Source organism: Ambystoma mexicanum, chromosome 7p (assembly GCF_040938575.1).
Source record: "Ambystoma mexicanum isolate Mex_15411 chromosome 7p, UKY_AmexF1_1, whole genome shotgun sequence".
Classification (NCBI taxonomy): Eukaryota; Metazoa; Chordata; class Amphibia; order Caudata; family Ambystomatidae; genus Ambystoma; species Ambystoma mexicanum.
Window position 1 is genome coordinate 945,324,072 of NC_090939.1, and position 25,840 is coordinate 945,349,911.

General features: G+C 47.8%; 1 protein-coding gene across 2 annotated transcripts in view; it reads left to right on the plus strand.

Moving 5' to 3' along the window:
- Positions 1 to 25,840, plus strand: part of C7PHXorf58 (chromosome 7p CXorf58 homolog) — a 439,812-nt gene that overhangs the window by 55,998 nt on the left and 357,974 nt on the right. For both annotated transcript variants that reach the window (XM_069637280.1, XM_069637281.1), the window contains exon 2: positions 17,586 to 17,728. In XM_069637280.1, the coding sequence (XP_069493381.1) occupies positions 17,604 to 17,728 (125 nt within the window). In that variant the 5' untranslated portion in view covers positions 17,586 to 17,603. The remainder of the gene's footprint in view (positions 1 to 17,585; positions 17,729 to 25,840) is intronic.

Sequence of the window (25,840 nt, forward strand, 5' to 3'; positions counted from 1 at the left end):
CCCTCGTTCCCACTCTGACTGGAAAACTCCAGAGTATTTGCAACAGCAAATAAATGTAACACATCACTCATCCTCTGAGATCACTGTCCTGCATGTGAACCAGCCTGAACTAAGCACATAGCTCGTTCATCTCCACAAACGTGTCCTTGCCCACGCACCCTCGCCAGTGGAAACTTACTGCCATTCTGACCCTGTGTCCCTGCAAGGTATTCTCTTCATGTGCCAGACCACTGACCACGCCATGATGCCCACCTAGCAGATCTCCAACTAACATTAGACCCCTACTGCAATATATCGTTGCCTATCAATAACAAATGCCACATACCGGAGATTCTTGTGAGCACAGACCCACACTTCAAACAGTGTATTATAGTTGTCAAGACCCTTAACCTAAGGCCTGCATAATCCAATGTTAATTGATAGTATAGATGTGTGTGACTTTTATAGAGACATAACCGACTGAAAGACTTTGAACAAGTGTTATTTAGTGCATGCATTATTGAGAATATATTATGTTGGTTTAGATAGTGACCACCCTGCTTCACAGCGACCTGACCTTCACCCATTCGGAGCACAGATGTGAGACACACCTGATTCATTTAAAAAATCGAAACAACCGTTGTTAAAATATATGTGGTGTTCTATTTTGATTGATATATTTTGTTTGATGACACAAAAATACAAGACTTTAAACATTGTACAGGTCAGGTTGCAGCACAGCGAGCGAAAATCCCCTGTACTGACCGCTGTCACTCGGGAACGTTTCTCTTATGGCACGAGCGGCACAGGCGGGTATCACTCTTCGAACGCGGTGTCCAAGCCTCCCGTGAAGCCACCATGTAAAGGAACGATAGGCCACCAGCCTGTACCACCTGTGAAAAGGAATGAAACAAACTGTTTTTAAATGACCAAGATAAGTTTAATAAACGTTTGTTGTCAATGACAATTCTTGTAACTAATGGCATTCTGCTCGGACAAATGCTATCTAGACACTACACACTATTGAACGACTTTCATGCGTTAAAATGATATGTATATGTAATTTTGGATATAGTAGAAGACCCTGAAATCGGAGTGGCATGACAAACAGAGTATACTTACTCGTTACTCGGATTACGAGGATGAACAGTTGCGCGAAGTTCGTGCATAAGCACCATCATTATCCTCACGACGGACCGTGTGAGGCAGGCTGCCCTGAAGTCTGGCAGCTCGGTGATGCATTGCGGCCGTGGCTCGCCTTCCGAAATGTAGGCCACGCATCCCGAGTTTTCACAGCAGCAGCAGTTCTCATCCTCGGTTGGCATTAGCTTGCACCGATTGCATGTGCACCAGGTGGAAACACCGTCCATGCGACTAGGTCCAGGCTCTTCAGCTGTTGAATCGTCCTCCCAACTGCCGTCCGAAGACCCATCGTTTTCGCGTGTTTCCCTTTCCAGTAGTTCCTCCTCGGTATACTCGGGCTCGTACATGTAGGTCATTATTGTAGCCATTGTGTGTTAAACAAACTAAAATAATTTATAGTGGTGGTACTGGTATCTGTTCACACGGGCTACAAGCAACGCAGGTAGCTGACTAGAGCACAGAAACAAGTCACAGTATTCTCAAAGTAACACAGAGAGAGGAATGGAATCGAAAATCTGCTGCTGTATTGTGAAACGGTCTGTTTATACTTATTGAGGAAAGAGGCGTCCTGCCATTTCCATGGCGACACGTCATTAGCTGAAGCGCAGCGAATGTTGACACAAGACGTGCTTTGGCGTTGTGAAATGGGCGGTACGCGTCTGCTGATGACAGGCTCAGGGGCGGGGTATATGATTTAGTGCCGCAAAAGCAGGTCAGCCAAGGCGATGGGGGAAATGATAGGATTATCACAAAATGGCAGCTCCCTGATGCCTGTTTTCGCGTGCGTTTAATGGACGAAAACTCGGGTAAGGTCCATAGGACATTTTTCTAAAATTGAGCGACTTGGGCTTAAAAAAACATGGCCGACCCGTAGGGGCAATACAAAATTTTGACCGAACCATTCCTTTAAGAGTCTTCTAGTGTTACTGTAACGCTCACCTGATTCCCACGGAGGCGCGGGTCTTGGCAGGAGGGTGTCTTTGACTCAGTGATGTGCAGGACTCGATTGGCTTCTGGGGTCGAACCTCTTCGCACTGTGTGTCGAACTCGAAGAGTGAGGTTTCTGCAGGTGAAAGAATATGGGGGTTAATGGCCTGGGTTGTTGAATGTCCCCCTCTCTCTCTCTCTCTCTCTCTCTTCCCAGCTTTTCTGTAGAGCACCCCCAGGTCAACGTGCTCACCTTAGATAGGTGAATGCTGGGCTCTCCATCTGCGTCTGGTGCAGGGTGCCGTTGCCAGTTCCTTCACTGGTGAAACATTGGCCTCTTGAATTCTGAGGATGGTTACCGTTGTTATCTGCACGAGCGGTGAGTTTCTGGACACCTTTTGTCTTTATAGTCTTTAAATGCGTGGCACGTTAATATAGAAGACTCTGTATAATGCTTTTCCCTTGTATATTGCAGGACTCTTGGGATGGAAGATGGAGTGAAGCGCCTGGAAATTCGTAAGTATGGCAAGCGCTCTAACTGTCTCTTTCCTTGCAGCTTAGTTCGTGTTAAAGAGACGCCGGAGTATTCGCAGGCGTTTTATTGCGACGAGCGCGATGGGCGTGAGTAAATACCTGCTTAATGTCTTTTTCTTTTGTCTTTCAGATGTTGGTTTGCAGCGCCGGAGTCAGCGGAATGCTAGTAAGTTTTAACTAAACTTTGTCTTCACAGGCGGCGATGCAGAATGAAGAAATCCGGAATTCACGGCGTGCCAGTAAGTATAACAATACTTTTGTCTTTGCAGGCGAAGGTGCAGCGTGAAGACACGGCCGCTGCTGATGGATCAGGTGAGAAAGCACTGTGTGTAAAGTTTGTCTTGCTAACCTGTTGTTTCTTGTCTTTTGCAGGTGCTGATGTTGACTGGATACAGGAATGGTAAGTATAATTCTTGCAGGTTCAGGATCGAAAGAGGAAAGGCTGGAACAGACTCGGTGAGCGTTCTGCTGCAGATGCAGAATAACGCGAAGCACGTTTCATCTATCGGGTGTGGTTTAAATAGCCTTGGAGTGATGAGGCGTCTTCTTCCACGGCCCCGCCTAGGTAAGAAAAGAGTTCCAGTTTCCAGAAGAGTTCCAGTGCTGTATCCAGGGAGTGGAGCTGCCCCACCCAGGTAAGAAAGTAGTTCCTGTTCACAGAGGGCTTCTAAGTGGCTGGTAAGTAAGCAGCATGGTCTGCCGCAGGTAAGTCCACCCAAGCACCTTCACACCAATTATGAGCCCGGCGCTTCCAGTGCCGGGACCGATGGTTTTGATAAGCCTGGTGCCACCGGCGCCAGGACAGGGTCCAAAAGGTCCCAGTAGGGACCGGCTGGTGCCTAGGATTAGGGTTAGGGGCCTGCTTCCAAGGACGTTGGGCTGGTCCTGGCTCCTTGGAAACAGTGATCATGACAGTTACTGGGGCTACATAGCCTTTAGGACGAGGCATCACTGGGGAATCTAAAGCAAGGGAGAAGGTGGCCATGGGCTTGAACAGACCTAATAACATGAAGAGCTCTTGTCTTTCTCTTGCCCATGGGCTAGGTTATCTCCTCTGAAAAACATTTGGCTTTGAGGACAATCTAGACATCATTAGCCCCACATTTGCACATGCTTTGTATTTGGAATTTACCTTAGGATTCTTAAAAGTATGTAAATCTACTAGCTGTTGGAAAACTATGCCGAGAATCAGCACTTTCCTTATGTGGCGCAGAGGAGGAGACGCTTGTTCACTTTGTTTATTTGTGAATGGTTGAAATCACTTAGAGGCATCTCAAACCCCTACTTCAATTGTCTGGCATCCGCCTTATGGCGGATGCCCTTTTTGTTTTTTGTAAATTCATCTCCAACCTGAATGTTGTACATTTTGTATCACAATATATTTATCGAGCATGGTTAACGAGAAGGATGTTAAACACAGCCATGCCCAGCAACACAAGTATTCATGAGGTATCCCTAGTAATGCCATGAGAATTCTTGTATTTGTTTTTTTTTTTTTTTTTAGTAATATTGAGTTGATCAAGGACTCTTCTTATCAGTGTATATCTGTATTAATTGTGATGTTCATTTTGTGTGTGTGTGTGTGTGTGTGTGTGTGTGTGTGTGTGTGTTCGTTCTGTACCTAATGACTTTACAGCCGAATAAAGATTGAACAATAACATAGATTTGAGAAATGTTGCCCTAAATCGGTTGTTGAGTTTGATACATTTTCCTCAAATGTGGTCCTTGTATTAGCAGCAAGTATGGTGGCCAGGAAATGGAAAAGCAGGGATCATGATTGGCTGTCCAAGATCTGGCACATCCTTGCGATGGAATGAGTAACCTATAACATTCAAGGGGACTATTCAAAGATTGGGGCATGGTGTATCTCCGCAGCGACTATCGCTACCATATGTGCCCGCACAAATTGAAGATTTTTGACATTGTGTAATTACTCCTTATTGGACTACTGTGCTATTGATAGGTGATTACCTATTGAGTGCTGGGGTGGGCAGTTTCTGGGTGGGGCTAATGGGGGGGGACTTGGGGAAAGTAGGGATGGTGGGGGAGGGGATTTAGCGAAATTGTCTGTATTGTGACGATTCACAGGATCACATCACTCTCCCCACTGGGGAGCCCTTCCCTGTGATGGCAGGGAAGTGGGGCTGCTACCCAATAGTCCCCGCTAAGGGTGGCGGAGAGCGGGACCTTGCATGGAGAGACTCCCCTTATGGGGATAAGAACCTCCGTTCTGTGAAGGAACTCCCTAACCCCTTTTCCCTTGGAACCAAGTCCCTGATCGCACTACTGTTATGGTAACGTCTCTTCCGTCTTTGATATACAAAGTAATATAAACCAGACAAGGAAGAGCCAAAGAAACCTGCAGAGAGTAATACCAGGTTTCCTTACCATAGTACTGAGAAGCGTTGGCACCAGAGAGGCATAAAGATTATCTCAAAAACAGTTAAGAAGGACTTCAACCATACGCTGGGGAGGTTCCAGTCACAGGAAGTAAAGGGCGAAATAGGACTGGGAAATGATTGGAGCAGCCGGCGGGAAGTTCAAACCTGGTAAAGTGAAGCTGTAAGAACACTGAACCCGCAGCGGCAGGGTCATCCAAGAACAGTCTGCAGAGCACTGCAGTGCAAGCCAACTTCTGACCAGTGGAAGAGTGGGAAAGAAGCCAGCAGTGACCTCGTGGAAGTGGACTGTGTGGTCCTACAGCTGCGCTGGAGCAGTGTGGCCCATGTCTCGGAGGAGCCGCAAGGACAAAGCAGGGAGTAGAGTGAAGGAAGCGGCAAGCGCTGAAGCAACGCGGGTTAGCCCAGCACCCCAGGAACAACCAGCGGCACAGTCCCAACATGCTCCAGGTAATGGGCACAGCATGAGACCCGTTAGGGGTTTGGGAGAGTCTCAAGAGTCAGGAGTGCCTCAGGAGTAATGTCCCTTGTCACCGTGATAATCCAAGTAAGATCAAAGAGGATACTAGATCACAAGAGCTGTCTGGAGGTAATCTTCATAACATCTTAAGGCAGTGAAGAATGCTGGAACTGTAAGGCAAGCTTTCAGAAGCTTTCAGAAGCCCTTAGGAAGAACTTTAGAGACTTTTGAGGACTATTGCCAAAAGACTATTCAAAGACAGTCCTGGAGGCAGTGCAAGGTGGGTCAGCAGAAGGAAGTCGTTCTCCTAACCATACACTAGGTTGAATCGAAAGCTATAGCAAAGTATTGTTTGAAAAGAGTTAAAGACTGAGCCACTTTACCAGGAGAAGCGAGTCATTCTCCTGGTACTATTTTCATTTGGATGCTGGACCATTTTGTAGATTAGCCCTAGGGTTACAGTAGGTTGCTGGACAGGGGACGGTCACTTTTTATTTGGACAAACATCCTGATGACGAGCATACAATTTGAAATTTGTTTTGCTAGTGATAACCCTGCAGAGATGGGGAGAGGTATGTTATTTTATTTATTTATTGAATAAAACTTTGTTGCAAAATGCCACCCCTTTGTCCGACTCCTTACTCCACTACATCACAGTATGTAATATATAAAATAAATGCATTTGTACTTTTTAATTTAAAAAGAAATTACAACATGAACAATGCCTGTCAATCAATTCAATATAACTTTAGAAAACATAAGTCAATACAATATCTTGGCCATCATTCTTTATTAGTTTATTTCATTTTTAAGCTGTTGCATGCAACAGTTGCTTTTGAGTACCTGGAGGGAAGAGAAAGCGAGCGTCATGACAACCGCGAGACGGAGACGGAGATGGAGAGGGGGGAGATGGGATCAAGTAGGGAAGACCCATCCAGAAGTCACATTCCGACAAAAGTGCAAACCATTTATCATTCATTATGAAGTGCAGAATCGAGCAGTGTGAGGCTTTTATGTGCCTTTTGTGAGGGTTCAGGCTGGTGGGCTTGTCTTCTTTAGCTGCACTAAAGGCTTGCTCAGGCTTCCTTTACATGTTTGGCCAGATTTGAAGTGACAAATCTTCTACATTTTGTCAAGAACGGCCAGCTTGAAAAGCATGTTTTATTTAACTTTGTTTTTTTTTCTCTGCTCTGGATATTGTTGCAGAGCAGGCCCTCTGAAATGAGACATCCTAGAGGCTATTAGAGTATTTTGTTTGTACTTTGTGCAAATGCTTATTGGTTTGTGGGAAAATGAGCTTCAGAATTAAGTGACTTTTTGATTGCACATGGCAAAGCACTACTACTCAGTTTAAATATATGGTAGCAGGAACAATGGAGAGTACATTTGAAATTGCGGTGGCTGGAATCCTGACAAACATTCAGGATATCCCTCATTAATATTCATGAAAACAAATTTGCATACATTTAGAATCCTTGTGTGTAAATTTATCTCATGAATACGAATGAGGGGTATCCTGAAAATCCAACATGTTTCCGGCCCTCGAGGCCAGGAGTTGGACAACTCTCTAAAATATGCTTTCTGTATTTCCAATAGGATTTGTGATGAATCTAGCAACATCGCCGCTGATTTCACTGGAGGGAAGATTCTCCTATGTGGCCTGGGAAAGGTAGAAGCTACCTGACCCTGGGGGTCGTTCTCTGCTGGAATACCACATAGGGGAAGACGAACTCTGGTGAGGCAAGAGGATATTAGATTTAGACCACCCTTCAGTGTTAACTTGTAACACCCAAGAACGTATACCTTACTCCTTTATGGCTATTTGTAAAGTGGATGCTGAATTCCCAGGCTTTCTAAGCTAACACTATTATGCCCCTCCCCCGCCATTTTCTAGTACGGAGACAAGGAAAAGGGACAGAGTAATGAGGATGACTAAACGCGGCAAACCATTGCTGCGTCCTAGTCATTGGAAACTAAGTGAGACTGGAACATTTAAAATGCACACAGCTGAGCAACCAGAAAGAGAGAGCGAGACTCCAGCGTTGGTTGGGACACGGGAGGAAGAGAAGCTGAAAGAAGGCGAGTGAGAGATGGAGCTTGCTACTGCATCCGACTTGGTCTGACACTGTTTGGGACACCGGAAGAGAGTGCAGTATGGAACGCAGCTCAGAAGCTGACAGACGGTGTGCAGCAAAGACAAGGCAGGAGAAGTTTGCTGCTTCCCTGTCACAGACACCTGGAGTTGCTAGATGGAGGGAACCCAAGCAGGAACTAATGGGTTTACGGAAGGCATTGCCTGTCAACAAGCGAATCAGACAGAGAAGTGCGCCATATGCTGAGTAACACCGGTAAGCTCAGGGAAAGCACATGGGCTAGCGGGGTGCTTAAGGGCAAATACTGCGTGCCGACCCCAAAGCGAGAGAGCCCAAACAGAGAAAGCCATATCATTGGTACAGTGACAAACATTGAGAAAAGCCCAAGGGAAAGTAATAGAATCGATTTGAAAAATTGGGAAAAGCCTCAGTGAAGACAGTAAAATTAATACAGAACTGAACCTCGTTGAAAACTCAAGCAAAGACTGTACAATTGATACATAGCTTGCAAAGAAAGGGTCAGTGACCCAGTACTGGAGAAGTGTTGTTTCTTGGGTTCAAGAAAGAGTGTAATTAAAGTGAAGAAGCCCTGGCAGGATAGTTAACCAGGGGTGAAAGAAGAGAGCAAAGGGTGTTAGGAAGCCCAAATTGGAAGTATGGAACATTGATCAAAGGGAGGACCCATGCCCCTTTGTAAAGATAAGCTACAATACCCTGGCAGGAGAGTATACTAGGGAGAGGAGAAGGATTAAAGCAAGAAACCATAGTCTATGCAGAAAGGTAAGAGCCTTAACCCTTTGAGTAATAAAGGTAACCAGAGAAATAACAAAACAGTGAAGCCCTGGCAGCGGAGTAAACCGGGGATAAAAAGATAATTGAATAAACCTGTAAGTGTGGAACAGTAATCAAAGGGGGTGAGCCACACTCCTTTTTAAGGATAAACTAAAATACCCTGGCAGGATAGTATACCAGGGAGAGAAGAAAGAACAGTGATTAATGGAAAAGGGAGAAACCAGATCCTTTTAAAGAGACTTGTGATTCAAGAGCACTGTGTGCTTTGAGGAGATTCGAGTGAAGTCCCCCCCTTTGAACAAACTGGAACTGTGATATTTAAGCCACTAGAAAATAAATCTAAGGGAAGGGAGAACCCCCTTTACTGGTGGAACTGTATTCCTTTTTGTTTCTGCCCTTTTGGAACTTTGTTTGAAACTTCAATAAGCTATACATTTATAACTCAGAGAAATCCCCTTTTTCATCTTGTATTTAGTTTAGTTTAGCATGTAAGGGTCGGTTTAGGATTTTGGACACAGGACTGAAGGCGCTTCATTGAAAAACATGCTGAAACAGCCATACGTTAGTTTTGTTGAGGCAGGGAAACTCTTCTTATTTTGATAATAACATTCCATAACCAACATTTAACATGTCATTGTGCCCAGGTCTTGCTCTTGATCCCTTACAGCATTTAATAATAAAATTAAGCTACTTTGTTGCATGCAAGAGAAACTTTCAGAATGTACTGTGTATACTAGTGGGGGCCTGATTTTGAATGTTATTTTAAAAAGCATACATAAAAGTTTTACACTTGTACGAACTGTCATATTTCTGTGGAATTCTATGGCATGGATCCTAGCTGGCCCATCTGCCATCTCCATCCCCTCTGCGGTGGAAATCTGAAGGCATCTTGGTCCACATTGGATTTTAATTTAGGTCTAATGTTGATTCCCATGGATTCTGACAGCTCTTTCTGCACCTGCTACAACCTGTCAGATTCCTTAGGAATCAATTTAACGAGGTAATTCATGGAAATAATGTGCGCCCAAATCGGGGGCGCAAGCGTGAAAATTGCAGCGCACCCAATGCGAAACGCGCGCATGTTCCCGTTCCCCTATTCATGGAACACATTGTGCGAGCCTTACCCTTGACCTGCGCCGAATCCGCACGGCTTCCACACATCATTGCAACATCACAGAAGCCCTGCGCGAGACGCTCAGAGAAGGCTCGCACCTTCCAGCGCACACACCTAAAAAGTGGGTGGACCACGGGGAATGGGGAACAACACGCGAAAATGTGGGCATTACGGGGAAGTCCTTCTGCGAAATCCTCGCAATGCCCACACGTGCGCTAACAGCACATATTCATGGAATTGAACAGTGCAAACCTGCGCGCGCAAAAGACGCGCAAAGCCCAAAACATGTACGCCAGGCGAAAGTAGGCATAAGCGCCTCTGCGCAGCATAAAAGTGCGCGCAAACAACAAACCAGCATATACAGCTATGATGAATGTCCCATTTCTTGCAGCAGTGATCGTGGGACACCGCAGGAGGAGGAGGATGATAACTAGGCCCCGCTTTTATTTACCCAGGACCAGCCTTTTTGGGATGCCTGATGACCAGGTCTATGGCAGGTATAGGTCCCCCCCCATATCATCCTAGACCTGGTCACTAAGTGGGAGGATGACCTCGCATCACCCACCTTCAGCTGCCAAGCACTGAGCCCCTTGGCAAAGGTGCTCAATGTCCTGCATTATTTGGCCACTGGATCATTTCAGCAGGCAACTGCCATAGTTGGGGGCGTCTCACAGCCCATGCAGTCACGCTGCCTACACCAGGTGTTGGCAATCATTACTGCACGCCCCTTAGTCCGCAGGCACATATACATGTTCAGAACACCCGCAGAAAGGCAGGCAGTGGTCCAGGACTTTTACAGGGTGGCACAATTCCCCAAATGCTTGGTGCCATTGATTGCACCCATGTGGCCCTACTTCCACCTAAGGCCACTGAGCACATCTATTGCAACCGCAGCACTGGCATTCCATCAACATGCAGGTTGTATGCGATGCCAAGGGAATCATCACCTCTGTCTATGCAAACTATCCCGGGTCCACCCATGACAGTTTCATATTCAGAATGTTACCCCTACACCGGGACCTGGAAGCTGGGAGGCATGGCAACACATGGTTCATTGGTGAGTACAAATGCTTGTGCACATGCATGCATGTCACACACAGACAAATACACAAACCCAACTAATGACAACCATTATCACCTCCCAAGGGGACATTGCCTACCTTCTGAGCACCTACATGATGACACCAATATGGAACCCCAGCACACTACCCCAGGTAAGATACAACGCAGCCCATATTGCTACCAGGAGCATAGTGAAGCACACATTTGGAGTGCTCAAGTCCCGTTTCCGCTCCCTTGACCGCTCTGGTGGGCAGCTACTATATGCGCCCCAAGTAGTGTGCAGGATCATTGTGGCAGCATGTGTCCTGCACAACGTTGCAACATGGCGGGGCGTACCGGTGGACATGGTGGTGCCCCCACATCCCCAACCACATGCACGCCCGCTGCGCATGGAAGGGGAAAGGGCATGTGGCGAGCCAGCCCGTACCCAGCTTGTGGCAACATTTTTCACCTAAACTCCCACCCCTGCTGAGTGCACACAGGCCTGGCACATTCTAGGTGACAATCGATGATGGCAAAGTGACCGTCAACTGTCACAACCTTACCACCCTGAGAATATGTCCTCGGAATTGCAGCATTGTGTTCATCCCTAGCCACTGAAACTGACCAAAAGGCACACATGCAAGCTACAGATTCCACTTCCCCCATGCAAAACAGCACAGCAAAATCCTGGTATGTCACCTAAACCCCTCCACCCCCTTAACCCCATGTCACCCACCCGACACACCATGCCATGGCATGCAATGTGAAAACTCCAAAATAAATTCACAACACATGTCACAACTGTCACAAAGTCACTCTGACAAATGGAAACAGGACAGAGACAATTCCCTCAGACACGGACTCCGACGAAAAGACTGATCCAAAAAATCCAACCTATACCAAAAAGACGTAAATGCATGCCACCAAAGGTTAGAACCTCTGGTGGCATGCATTTTGGGCAATTAAAAATAAAAATAAAATAGCGGGTGCTGTGGGGGTCTCCCCCGCAACACCCTGCTCACCACACAGTAAAGTGAGCGGGGGTTGCGAGCTGGAAACCCTTGCAGCTGCAGGAAAAATTATCAAAACAAATTAACCTGCAGCGCCAGTTCCCGATCACGAAAGTGAAAGTGAAAGTGTTCTTGCGCAGCAGGGACACGGCATGTCTCTGAAGGTAAGTAGTGTGTGCGTGGGGGTATGTTAGGGTGGAGTTGGGGGATGTGTTGTGTGTTGTGGTGGTGGGTTTTCAGGGGTATTCAATGCATGTTTGCATGTGAAATATACGAACCTTCAGTGTTGCGTACATTTCCATGTGAACCACTCTGTCGTGGACTCATCGGCAATGGAAAAATCTCCCCGATCTCCTGACGCATCAAAAGCAAACCCAACACATTTACCACCACAACATATCATGAACACAGGAACCAACAGTGACAATGCCAGACGGTGACCAATCACTTTAGCACAAGTGCCTCAATTTGACATTGCCACCACCCTGCCCCCTTCCATCTTGAGTGTGGCTCTGACAACTAAAGGGGCCAGGCTACCGCATGAAGTGCATCAACAATGTAGATGGGCAAGGCAATACATGAATAAGTAACAAGAAAATATGCACAGTTAACAATATACTCACCAAAATGCAGGCCAACCATGCACTGAGAAACCATCCTGAATCCCCACTAAGGGTGTATACACATGTTGGACTTCAGACTGGCCACAGATATGACGGAAACCCAATGCCTCTGTGTAAGTTACTGTCACGCGGTGCCATCCTTGCGAGCCCATGGAAAGGGGAAGCATGAGTGGCATATGTGTCCGGACCCCAAGCCACAAACATTAACACGAGACAAGCCTGTATGGGCCCAGCCGAAAAACACACAGTGGATGCCTTCGGATGCCACAAAGCAACACTTTGACATGAATGCAAGTGCAGGAGATGGGGAGGAGGGGGGCAGAGGAGTGGACACGTGCTGGAGGAGGGCCCAGGAGAGAAGTGGTAAGGGGAGCCAAGGAGGAGAACCTCAGGGTAAGTGCTAGTGCAGGTGACTCCCAAGGATAGGATGCAGAGCCGCAAGCAGGGGCCCGTAGGGGCAGTGCAGAGGGGGAGAGGGTGCTGGTGTCGACTGGAAAGAAGGGACTGGAATCCTGTGAGATTCAGGAGGATCAGGCCAACAGTCACATCGTCAGTGGGGTGATTAGCAGGGAAGGGAAAGAGGCAGAGAATAGCAGTTTACAGAACTTCAGGAGTTACGACGCAAGTCTGAGAGGGGCAGGGAGGCTGCTCCAAAGGGAGGCACCAGCCGAGGAGAGGGACCTACCCCCCACTCTCTGCTTCAAGAAGCGTTTGACAGTCAATGAGTTGGAGTTAGAGGAGCGCAGGGCTCTAGCAAGGGAGTATTTGAGGAGGGAAAGTTGGACATAGCGTGGGCCCAGGTCCCAGAAGGCCTTGTGGATTATGCAGAGGGTCTTGAAGTTGATTCTTCTAGTGTAGAGAATTTAGGGCTGGAGAGATACGGTCCCTGGGCTTGAGGCCAAGGACACGTCTTACAGACCTATTCTGGATTAGCTGGAGTGGGCATAGTGAGGAAAGAGGGAGATTGAGAAAGAGGCTGTTGCAGTAGTCCAGCCTGGAGAGGACCAGAGCTCTGGAGACATTGAGTTTCTGGAGGAATGTGAGGAAAGGAAGAGTGTCTCTGAGGAGGTAGAGCTGGAGGTGGGACTCCTTAGTAAGGTCCATGATGTGAGTGGTGAAGGAGAGAGCAGAATCGAAGATGACCCCAAGGTGTTTAGCCTCACAGGATGGTGGGACCAGAGGGCCCAAGGAGGGTGGCCAGAGTGTAGGAGGAAGAGAGGGCACAGGTGTCCCAATGAGAATGATCTCTGTCTTATTGGTATTAAGACCGAGGTCATTAGCTGCACCCCATGCCTGAATGACGGAAAGACAGTCCGGGATCAGAGAGGAGGTAGAAGAGGGAAGTTTGAAGGAACGCTGTGTGTCATCGGCATAACACTGGAAATAAGGCGAAAAGGAGGAAATCGGGTGAGCAAGAGGGGCAAGATAGATATTGGAGAGCCATGGTGAAAGGATACAGCTCTGGGGGACGCCACAGGTAGAGAGTGAGGTGGTGGAGGAGAAAGCGCCCAGTTGCAACTTGGAAGGGCAGTTTGTGAGCAAAGGGATCTGCCAATCCAGTGACTGGTCAGTGATGCTGAGAGTGTCACTGGGTCGTTTTATGAGGATAGAATGGTTGACCATGTCAAATGCAGAGGAGAGATCAAGAGAATGAGAACACAACATTATGATGACATATATAAAACGGTTTATATTTACAGTTACATATTTTATATACTTTTTATACAACTGACCTACATTGATTTCTAAATGGCATATTGGCCTTGAGAAATCTCCAATGTGCAAATTAGTACCAGAACCAGGTTTGAGGTCCATTAACAGGGAGTTTTCCATGGAGGTCACGTCTGTTACAGTTGAGTCTTTTTCACAATGGTGGCCCGTATGTTCTCCCATCAAGATGGTCGCTGCCATACTGTTCCAGAAATGCGAGATGGATCAAAAATCATAAGCAGAAGTTACACGTTCTCGCTGCATCACAACACCTCTCCAATATGTGCTGAAAAGCTTGTTGTTCCTGATCCTCCATCTTGTTTCCCGAGTGGTTTTCTTGCCTTGTTTGCTTGACTCCCCAGTCTACTTTATTCTCCCTATTCCCAGTCTCCCCAGGCCCATCGGCAAACCATCATGAACCAGAGGTGTAGACAGGGTAGGGTCTGAGTTGGCAAGATCTAACCAAAATCTTTAAATGCCCACTCAGCAGCGCTGTATTGGAATTTACAGATGTTATTGTCGTCACTGAGGTGGGCCCAACTAGATTAGCCTCAGGGCCCACTTATTAGACAATCCTGGCTACGCCTTTGCTATGAATAGAGCTCTTAAACCCTGATTACGAACTGGGACGTTGGTCTTGATGTCATTGAATCGCCACTGATAAAAAGATGGTGTACCCACGTACGTCGAGAGTGGCTGACTTGAGACCCCTTTTGGTTTTTTAGCCACCTTTAATACCTCCCCTGGGGAAAGGACAGCCAACAGTTGACCCGCGAGAGCAGGGAGTGAATGGGGAGATGATGAGGGAAGTGAAAGAGTGCATGAGATAGAAGGTGGAGAGCAGTGTGGGAGGGGAGTAGTAGTAGTAGTAGTAGTAGTAGTAGTAGAACTGTGTGTAGAGAGGAAGAATAGTAGTGCCGGGAAGAGAGAGGAGTAGAGTCGAGAGAAGGGAGTAGTAGAGTAAGATTGGAGGTTGTCCAGAAGAAATCTGAGGAAAAGAAGAGTATGTGTGAGGAAGGAGAGACAGTGGGTGGAGTAGTAGGGAGAGAGAAAAGGGAGAGCAACAGTGACACTGGCAGAGAAACACCAGAGTGTGGAAGGAAAGGACAGAGTGTGGCTTGAGCATCTGAAGGCGGCAATCCGTCAGGAACTTGGACTCGGGACCACCTAGATTGTTTGAGAGAGAGAGAAGGCGTTTACCTTTAGGCAATCCTCATCTGACAGCTTCTTAGATAGTAGGGTTAATAATCTCTAGTGACAAATTTGGGGTGGAAGTATGCCTTCATTAGGGAGAGAATGGGCCACACTAGACAGGAGAATCAGGGATGACCCTTATTGATATCCTGGATTATTCAGCAAACAGAAACCCTTGAACTGCCTTGGTTGGGGTGTTCTTGAGGCCATCTCTGGCAGTACGTGCACAGAAAGAAATGGACATCTCAATGTGATGAATAATGGGATGCTGGAGAAACTTGACTGCCTTCATGAGACTAAATCTTACTTTTTATTTTTTTAACGTAACTTTTTATTTGCATTTTTAAACATAACATTCCAACAACAGTTGTGCCCTTCCTTCCCTCTCCTGGTCCGACGAAGGTCCCTGGGCATATACTGTCTTCCTGTGCCGCCCTGTTCCTCTGTGTTGGGGAATAATTACTGTGCCTTCCCTTCCTGGTCAGACCCCGGGGGTGCCCTGTCCTTTTTGCTGCGTCTGAGGCTATCCCGCTAGGCTGAGGAGACACATTTTCCTTGGGCACCAGGCCCCCTTTGATCCTGCTTGTAGGAAGTCCAGGACCCTCGACCAGTCTGTGCGATAGGTTCGGTGTTCTCCCTGGAGGGAATATGTGAGCCACTCTAGAGCTGCAAAGTTCCAAATGTTCCCTACACATTCGTGTTCCATCAGGGTTTCCTTAGACTTCCATTTTTGAACCAATGCTAGTGTCCCTGCCATCATCCGGATGACGTATACTTTGCGGTCAACACTCGAGGTAAGGTCCTCTGGGCCCCCATCAAGGCCCATCAGTGCCAGGCCTCTATTTCCTCCACTCTTCACCCCAGGACTTGTTCAATCGCCTCTTGTATACCTCCCCAATAATCGCCTATTTTGGGGCAGTCCCACCATATGTAGCTCTATGTTCCCTCCATCCCGCAGTTCCTCCAACAATCTTTTGATTTCACCGTGTACATTTTGTGGAGTCTTGTGCCACTGTAAGAGCAATTTTACCCAGATTTCTCGTATTTGGAGGGATCTCGTAAGTTTGGGGATGTTCGACCATTATTTTGCCCTGTCGGTCTCCTCTATTGTGTGCCCCGTGGACAGCTCCCATCTTTTCATGTAGGTCCTTTGAGGCGGATCGTCGCCTGATTTTATATGTGCGTATATCGATTCTACCACCCACCTGTCTCTGGGGTCTGTGGTTGGGTATTTTAAAATCTTATGTTTTTAACATACGTTCCTATCTGTTTTTTTGGGGGGTGAAGGGGGGTCCTCTGTGGAACCCACCCAATAAATCCAATGTGATTACTATGGCAGCAGGACAGTCAGGTTGTGTTTCTGTACAGCTGTAGAGAAATGGACAGAGGAACCAACATTATCACTATCCTGAAAATGTGGCCACTGAACAGATTTCTCAAGATTTGTATAGGGTTTTACATAATGGGGGGAAAAAAAATATGACAATGTGACACAACCTAAACCATTGGCGGTTTATCCCTCAAATCTAACGAGGAGCTATCTGTGAACCAACACCCATGTGTCCCCCTCGGTTCAAAGGCAAGCGTGCCTCACCCTCATGTTTAAAGAGTCACTCTGCATGCATATGCCCCAAGCAGAGACACAACTGCACAGCCCTCAACATCTTCTAAATCCCTGCCAACCAATTAGAACTTCAAGCGGTTCTACTTTGTCATATCACTAAATATGACTGTGGTATTGCTATGCCTGTTACATCTTCATGAATGTGCTTTTCAGAGGTGAAATTATTTTTTTTTAAAAAAATGTTAAACAATTATTTGCCAGATTGCCATCTAGTTAAATGAGCAAGGTTGTTTTCTCTATGCTGTGCTAATGTTTTCCTGTGCATAAGTAATTCATGTTCATTAATATTATTAAAAATCCTGTGATGGAAAAGGAGGATTGCAGTTGAGTAACTTTTTCAATTCCATTCTGCTCTTTAAAAAACATTTTTATTATAAATTAATTTGCAAAAGTTGATCACCAAGAATATATAAGGGTTAGACAAAAACATGACTAATTCTGAACTTCTGGTCGGTCACCCTCTTGCACACTGTAGTTGATTATTAATCGATAATTATCCAACTTGCATCATGTTAATTTAACCCTTAGGGCGTGCTTGTATATACATGTTAAGCTAGCCTAACAGGTGGCCTGCCTTTGATACAAAGCATTCATATACAGACTTATTTAGGAAGGGCGGTTCCGTATTTTGGCCTTACTCTCTGAGCTCTGTGGGGTTGGGGCTGGAGAACGAACACTCCAAAGGTTAAGCTACACACACTTCAACTGGTTGGCAAAGATCTGTCTGTCCTGTAGTGAACCCCAACGCCGCAGGGCTTAGCAAAGCGTGTTGTTCCCTTTTATAATGTGAAATATACAATTGATTACATAGTTTATTTAATATTTATCCGCTTAAACCATGTGTTTACATGATGCAACAATATGCCCTCTGTCTCGAATTTGATCTGCTGCTAATTGTTATAAACCCAAGTGTTTTTCCCGCTTTGGATTTCTTTGCAGAGTTCTACAGCGTTAAGGATGACGGATTTAACAAGTTCCACATCTAAAACATCGATTACGTTTAGTATGCCAGCAAGCTCCTTAAATGAAACCATCCCAAGAGTGGATTCCAGGCAATGCATAAGTCAAGATGTGCAAAATATGTATGCATATAACCTTTCTTTTATTTTATGTATTTTTATTTGTATAGCACCTCTATCCAAAACCCTTTAAATAAGCAACATTTTAAAATGTTATAAAGCTTGTTTAAATGTTTCATGCACATACGTGAAATGTGAGCTACTTATGTTTGAACATAGCTTGGTTTGCCATGTTAGTGCTTTGTTAGCGACCTCCAGTTTGCGCTACTGCTGCGTGAATGCCAAGTTAGTACTTCCTCTTTCTTTTGATCCTTCCCCATCTATTTAGTTCATTCAAACTCCTTCTCTCACTCTGGCATAGTTAATAGCAGCATGTTTTCGTCTATTCGCGATAACAAATCCATGAACATAAATGTAATTTCAGCAAAATATGATATGAATACGTTTCTGCATTTTTCAGAACCAAAGCCTCCTTGAGAAAACGCAGTGTTGTTCTTTACCCCGCAGTAATACAGTACAATCTGGGGCATTAAGTTAAGTCAGTGAATGTCTATCGGAAGCTCTAGTTGTTTTTCCAGTTAGGATACTAACACTACACACCACAATGGGGGCGCTGTTGAGAGGCAAAGCCAGCATGGTGGAGTTTGCTTGCAGAGCAGGACAATTTGGCGTGGCCAGTTCGGCATGGGCCAATTAACTGCGACCTCTTCGGCAAAGGAGACATTTGGGCGCGCCCATATTGGTGCACCCAGTTCGGCGCTAGGACGTTTCGCCTTCAAGGATCTTTTGGTGCCACGGATACCGCATTCTGTTTGGACTGAGGCCCTGCCTTTGGTCTTGGTCAGATCTAATGGTCAGGTTCACCTGGCATTCCTGCCCGTGCATGGGCTTCGATATGGAGCTGTCTATTAAAAGTGTACGGTCTGTTAGCTTTCATCCGTGCCTCAGGCTGCCCCACACACTCACACGCATTCACTGCAGAGATACGCGGACATGTCTAGTCTGTATGGGGTCCCGGCAGCAACTGCCATGTCAGGTCCTTGTTTATACCAAACCGCATGCGCGAGCCGGAACGAGTCTCGCGCATGCGCACAACAGTAATGTGCTACGTAACATCCCTCCTTTTCTTTAAACGAGAAAGACACTAAACATTAACAATGCAACAACTCAACATGAGTTGACTCAAACTGTACTGAGACACCCTAGGCCTCGGGGTCCATAACCTAGTCTCGGGGTCCATAACCTAGTCTCGGAATCGAGCGGGACGCTGCCGCCCGGCTCTGCTCGGATACCTTCGACTGCCCCCTGGGGTCGGCGATGGCACGTCTCGTGGGGTGGGGCCTCGACCTCCATCTTGTACCTCTGTCGGCTGGGTGGTCTCTGGGTCCGCTGGCTCGGGCACCCTTGGAGTCTCCTCCGGCTGGTTTACTTCCATTTTCTTGAAATAGGACACAATTCTTGTTACCGTCCCTCGCCTGTTGGCTGCTGTTACCATGGATTCTTTTACATTTTCCCTTCCGGATGTCTATTCCTTACCAGCTCTGTGTCCCCTACCTTGATGTCCTTTTCATGGAGATTCCTTTGCTCGCTTTCCTTCTCGTTCTTGGCCCGCCGCTCCGGCCTGACAAACTCGTCGTCAATTACCCCTGGTGCTCTTCCTTCCACCTCTGGTATCGGCCCTCTAGGGCAGCGGTTAAACAAGGCCTCCGCCGTTGCGACCACTGTGGATTGGTGCGGGGTCGTCCCATAGCTCTCGACCATGTGTCTCGCAAAGGCAGGTGAAATCACCCGATTTTGTTTCTGGCGGGTGAGACGCCCATTGGAATGAATGGGCGTGCATGAGGCTTGGCGGGTGAGTCAGCCCTTTGCAAGGCGGGTGACACCCGCCAAAAGTGGGTGAGTTGAGAGCTATGTCATCCGATATTCCCTCAGGAACTCAAAGAGGTTCTGGCGTAGCTCCCCTCCCCCATTCATTGAAATCCTGAAGATTTTATGGAGGGTCCGCATGAAACTTTCTGCTTCCCCGTTCGCTCTTGGCCAGTGCGGGGTCACCCTCTGATGTTTAATGCCTCTATCTTCCAGGTATTTGGCCCATTGCTGTCCTTGAAACGGCATGGCCATTGTCCAAACACAATTCCAGTGGTAACCCGTGTGTGGCAAAGATCTTCTGTAGTGCCAAAATTGTGTGATCACAAGCCGTCGACTCTACCAACTCAATCTCTGGGTATCTGGACCACTGATCCACCATGGCCAGAAAGTACATATCCCTTCCCGTGGACCCAAAGTCAGCATGCACGGTTCCCCATGAATGCTCACTTCTCTCCATAGACGGTATCGGGGACCCCTTTGCGCTGGACTGGCTGCTAGACAGGGAATGCAGGTGCGCACAAACTAGTCTACGCGCCCCTCCAGGTCGGGGAACCATACCTTCGGTCTCAGGCGTGCTTTCGTTTTCACCGCCCCTTGGTGCCCTTTGTGTGCCAGCTCCAACACCGTGGCTACTAGGGATCGCGGAATGACAATCTGCCGACCCCGTAATAAGAGTCCATCTTCCGCCACAGATAGTTCACTTCGTGCTTTCCACATTGCCTGCAGGTCTTTCTGGGCACCAGCCTCACGTCTGGCGTTGTTGGCTAGCACGTCCTTCCCCTCTCCGCTGGTCATGGCTGCTCGAATGACCTGAAACATCTCATCGCTGTCTGACGCTTCCACTATCTCTTGACGTGACAGCGCTACCGGCATGGCGGCATCCACAATGATGCGGACCATTTCGATGCATTCCACCACCTCTACGTTGTCTCGATCACGGCCAGCCCCGGGGTGCCGGTATAAATAATCCACCGGATTGTAGGTGCCAGGCCTGTATTGCAGTTTTATTCCGTATTCGATCAGGGACAACATCCACCGTTCAATTTGGGGAGGAGGTTTTGAGGATGCCCCGGCCGTGATGGGTATTAGTGGCGTGTGGTCTGTGATGACTACCACTGGTTTGCCCAGGATGTACAGTCGGAAGTGTTTACACCCCTGCAGTATTGCCAGCGCCTCCCTTTCAATTTGCGAATACCTTCTCTCGGTATCTGAGAGAGCCTTGCTGGCATATGCGATTGGGCGCATATGTCCTTGTGTATCCGCTTGCAGCAGTACTGCGCCCAGTCCCACCGGACTGGCGTCCACTACAATCTCAGATTCCCAAAAAACTTCTAATTTTGGACGGTGACTCTGTGGGAGCTGCTTCACGAATGTCCCGCACCTTTTCTGGTTCCGGGGATATACCCCCTGCATGGAAGACGAAACCGAAGAACTCAATGCAGTCTTTGAAGAACTCACACTTCTTCTTGTGTAGCGCGAGGCCCAGGCTTTTTAGTCTGTCCAGTGCCCGTTCTATTCTTTTCATGCGGTCTGCTTCAGAGGAGGCAAAGACCAGGATACCATCACTCATGTTAATTACTCCTTTCAGTCCTGCCAGGGCTCCACGAATGACATTTTGGAACAACTTGGCTGCTGACGAAACTCCGAAGCTCACTCATTTGAACTGGTACAATCCTTCATGCATGGTGAAAGTGGTGATCTAGCGGGACTTCGGGTGTAGTTCCAGCTGATGATATCCCAACCTTAGATCTAACTTGGAGAACATCTTAGCCCCTTGTAGCTCACCAATGATGTCGTCCAACGTCGGCGTGAGGTGTCTTTCTCTTTTGATGGCAGCATTGGACAAACGCATGTCAACACATATGCGCACCGCTCCGGGCTGCTTAGGCTTTGGCGCCACCACAATAGGAGACACCCATGGAGTCGGGCCTTCTAACCTTTCTATTATGTCCATATCAATCAACGACTGCAGTTCTTTCTCTACTTGTGCCCTCAAGTGAAAGGGTATCCTCCTGTGCTTCAGAGCTGTAGGCCTCACCGACCCATCGATATGTAGTCTGATCGGGTCTCCCTTCAGCTTCTCCACTCCACCGAAGAGGCCTTCATATCGTTCCAGGAGGCGGTCAACATCAGTTTGGTACACCAACATGGTGAAATGGACGATGTCCGATGTCCAATGCTTCTGAGGCAACACATCTCAGTAGGGAATGAGGACTTGCATCAGTAACAAAGAACCTGGCCTTAATTGTATTTTGTCCATGGGTGACGGGTGCGACAAAGACACCTTGAATGGGCAGAGGTGTATTCCCCCCCCCCCCAAAAGTGTAGATCCTTGCTTTGGAAGATTCGAGTTCTGGAGGACCTGGGAGGGCCTCCTAGTGATCTGCTGCCAGGACACAAACTGAAGCCCCAGTGTCAATCAAAACCGGCATTGGGGTGTCCCCAATGTTGACCACGCATGTGGGCTTCCACCTTTTCTTTGCTCCTGTGGCAATGTTGGGGATGAAAAAGACTTCCTCTGCTATGTCAAATTCTTGCACACCCTGTTCAACTGCCGCCACATTCCTGAACTTCCTGGGGTTACCCCAACTCACTCTTGCTGGTCCCCTGGATGTGGCCACCGGAGCTGCAGCTCTTGACACCCTCGCATAATGTCCAGGCATGCTGCATCACCCACATGAGGCAGATCATACCCACAGTATTGGCAGGATTGTGGGCTAAAGGAGGTAGGAGGGCCCTCAATTCTTTTCTGGCCCCATTGTGACTTTGCAGGCGTAGGCCGACCAACAGCGAAAACCTCTTTGCTCCTCCCGGGGCGCACCGCTCCGTCCATCTTGGCTCCCATGCTCTCAGCTTGCTCGTATGCATGCCCTGTGTCCAGAATCTGCGCTAACGTCCGGCCAGGCTCTCAGAGGACCTGTCTCCCCAACTTTCCAGAACTGCACCATTGAATGAGTTGGTTCCGTACCATTCCTTCCTCTTTCTCCCACCTACAGGTGCTGGCCAAATGTCTGTCTCGCACAGAACTGGTCTAGGGATTCATCTCCCAGCTGCTTCTCTGCACACATGACGAATCTATCGTAATCCACGTTTGCCATGGGCAGGAAATGGTTTTGGAGGGCCAGCTTGACAGCCGCATAGGTGGTCGCCTGTAAATTTAATGACTCGAATATTTGGTGCACTTCCGTCCCGGCTGAGTATAACAATGTAGCCACTTTTGCATCGTCCTCTGTCTCCCCTGTGGCTCTAAATAACATTTCAAGCTTTTTCACCCACAGTAACCATTTGGGTCCAAGTTAGGAGGCAGGCCCCGAAATGTCAAACTCTGGCATGGGTGCCAAAGTACCCTTTTGTCTGCCTGGTGCTTGCTCAGGGGCAATAGCTGCACCATCCTGGTCACCCATTCCAGCAGATCGCACGAGCACCTCACATTGTTGTATGAGGCCGCAGTCTGTCAAGTCCCAAATATGCCAGGAGTCCCCACTCACTTGTTGTGGTAGCTTGAACAGTCACTTCGATAGGCGTGCTCCTCCTTGGCAGGGTTGCATTCCCATTTGTTCTCCAACACCCCAGTTACAGAATGGGTCACCTCTGACCTTTCACACCTCTGTCCTGAGGTAGTGCACCTTGTGTCCAGGTTATCAGCTTGGTCCAGTTGCTTCTTGTGGCAATCACCCCTTGACAAGAAGAGTGACAGCCTGATGAGCGGGCTGTGCACGTGGGGTGTCCACAACACCTTTAAAATGTCAGAAACGCGGCCATCGGGTATCCGACAGCCGCAAAGCTTACAAAAATGGTCTACTTGTAGCACACGAACGGCGCACAAGCACCCTTTCGGGCCGCAACCGTCAAGACTGAAGATTTAAGAGGGCCTCCAACTTGCCGCGTCTGATTTGGAGCTGTGGAGAGTGTCGGAACGCTTCCTCCGACGTGTGAATGTCTTCAGAAGTTCTCGCACACACAAGGCCGCGCTTCCTCGTTGGAAGTGTTAGCTTTCATCCGTGCCCCAGGCCGCCCCACACACTCGCATGCATTCACTGCAGAGAAACACGGACACATCTGGTCTGTATGGGGTCCCGGCGGCAACTGCTGTGTCGGGGTCCTCCTTTATTCCAAACCGCATGCGCCAGCCGGAACGAGGCTCGCGCATGCGCACAACACTAATGCACTACGTAACACTGTCCATGAAAAACACAATCTAGGATTCCATGCCCCGACTTCCACACTAAAGTTGCTGAGGCTACCTCAGAGAGTTTCACTCGGAAGTCTATGGCCCACCACCCCGGGATAGCGCGTCACGCAGCTGCCACTTGGTTGGTGTCCGACCACTCCTCTGCTTTAAGATCGTGCAATCCTGATCGGCGTTCATTGGTTCCCCTGTTCAAATCCAGCTGCTTGCTTTATATGGCCTTGTCTGCTGTTTCTATCGCATTCAAAGTACAACCACCGACACAGTCACTGGCTTTATTTGATGTCACATGAGGTCTTGTATGCCTAAATAGAGCAACAGTGTGCCTAGGGACAGCCGCATATATTAGTGTTACCATCATGTGCTAGGTGCAGCCTCGGATGGGGAGGTACTGTACTGCTATCATGCAACAGGTGCAGAATCACTTTCCCAGGTGCTGCCAAATTCACTAATCTGCATTCAGCCTATTCAGGCTTGTTTGCCATTTGAAGCTATCAGGTGCAAATACAGCCTTATATGTTAGATACAGCCTTCCATGCCCAGATACTCCACTCACATGCCAAGGTATGTCAGGTTAGGCCTAGTTATCCAAAACACATCAAACAATACTTGGCCCTTCACAAAGAATGCAGGCACAACATGACTACATTATCCAGAAGGCACACTCTCATGCAGTGGATAAACTCAAACGTGTTCTATAACTATCCAACAGTAATAAACATCCTTCATTGTAATCTAGCATAGATCAGAGGTCCCACATGACATACTGTTGAAGAAGGCACTCTGCTTCACTCAGTAGATATACCACCACAGGACTAAATGTCCCAGAATGCATTATACCCCACTCCTTACTGGTGTCACTTCAGATGGTTACCGCATCTCACTTACTATTGGTGCCCTCACGTGTACCTTATCACATTTACCTCTGTTCGCATTCAACCACTGGGCTACAACGGAGCCTGCGTAAAAGTGAAATGTAGTCAGAGTGCACTCTGCTTAGCTGTCCTCTGAGAACAATGGTTCACAGATTGCATATAACCACATGGGTCTACTTGTACCCCGAATGCAGTCAATCTCACTTAATAAATATGCCTCCATAATTCTATCACCCTCCCCCCTTCTCCATCAATCAAATAATTTCCCTCCATGCAGATGACTCGAGAGGCCGTGCAGTGCCCAGGAATAACAAGCAGTGTGTGCGGGCTAGACACAGAATGTCAGATACACAGAGCGCCTGGTCAGGAAGGTCATGCCGTGTCCAGGACGTACATGCACCGTGCGCAGGATAGACGTGCAGTTGGAGCAAAAAGGACATGCAGAGAGTCCCAAACAGTCCCTCGTGCAGTGTGGGTTAAGCAATCAGTCTGTAGGTTGGGTATGTGGGAAATTCGATGCACACATGTAGTTAGTGAAGGAAAAAGGTGCGATGGGGCGGAATGCATGCATATGCAGGGTGTTCAGGATGAACATGCACAAGATGCAGTGTGTATGCAAGAAGTGCAGAACAGACATGCGGGAGGTGAAGAATAGACATGCAGAGTGTAACGTAAACGTGCAGGGTTCAGGCAGGATAGACCTGCAAGGAGGGTGCAAAGGCTGTGCATTGTATAAAGAATAGACTTGCATTGAGTACAGAAATGAGATGCAGGCTTTGCCATATAGAGAGCGAGGCATGCAGGAAAGATAGTGAGAGACCTGCAGGAGGAGCAGCATATGCGCATACAGCGAGACACATGCAGGAGGTGTAGTGTAGATGGAGGTATGCAGAAGTCCTGACAGGAAGGAACACAGTGCAGGGGGGTCCATTTTCAGCATAGGTGCATGCCAGTTCACTGTAATGTACGTGGAGCAGGATGTTTTGGCGATAAATTGTGGGGAAAGAGGGAGAACAAAGTTTAAACCAACCCACACCCCCAATTTTTTTCAAATGCAACACGTTAACAGTACGTGTGAACATGCTGCATTTGAAAAGAATTATGCTTTTGAATTTGGCGTGAAGGAGTTTAAACGTGTCTGCAATGTCAGCCACGTCCAAACGTCCCTCGCGTCAAATAGACGGCACCAGAAAGGCTTCTGCGCCGAACTGGCCGCCATGCCAAAGCGGTCGCGCCAAAACG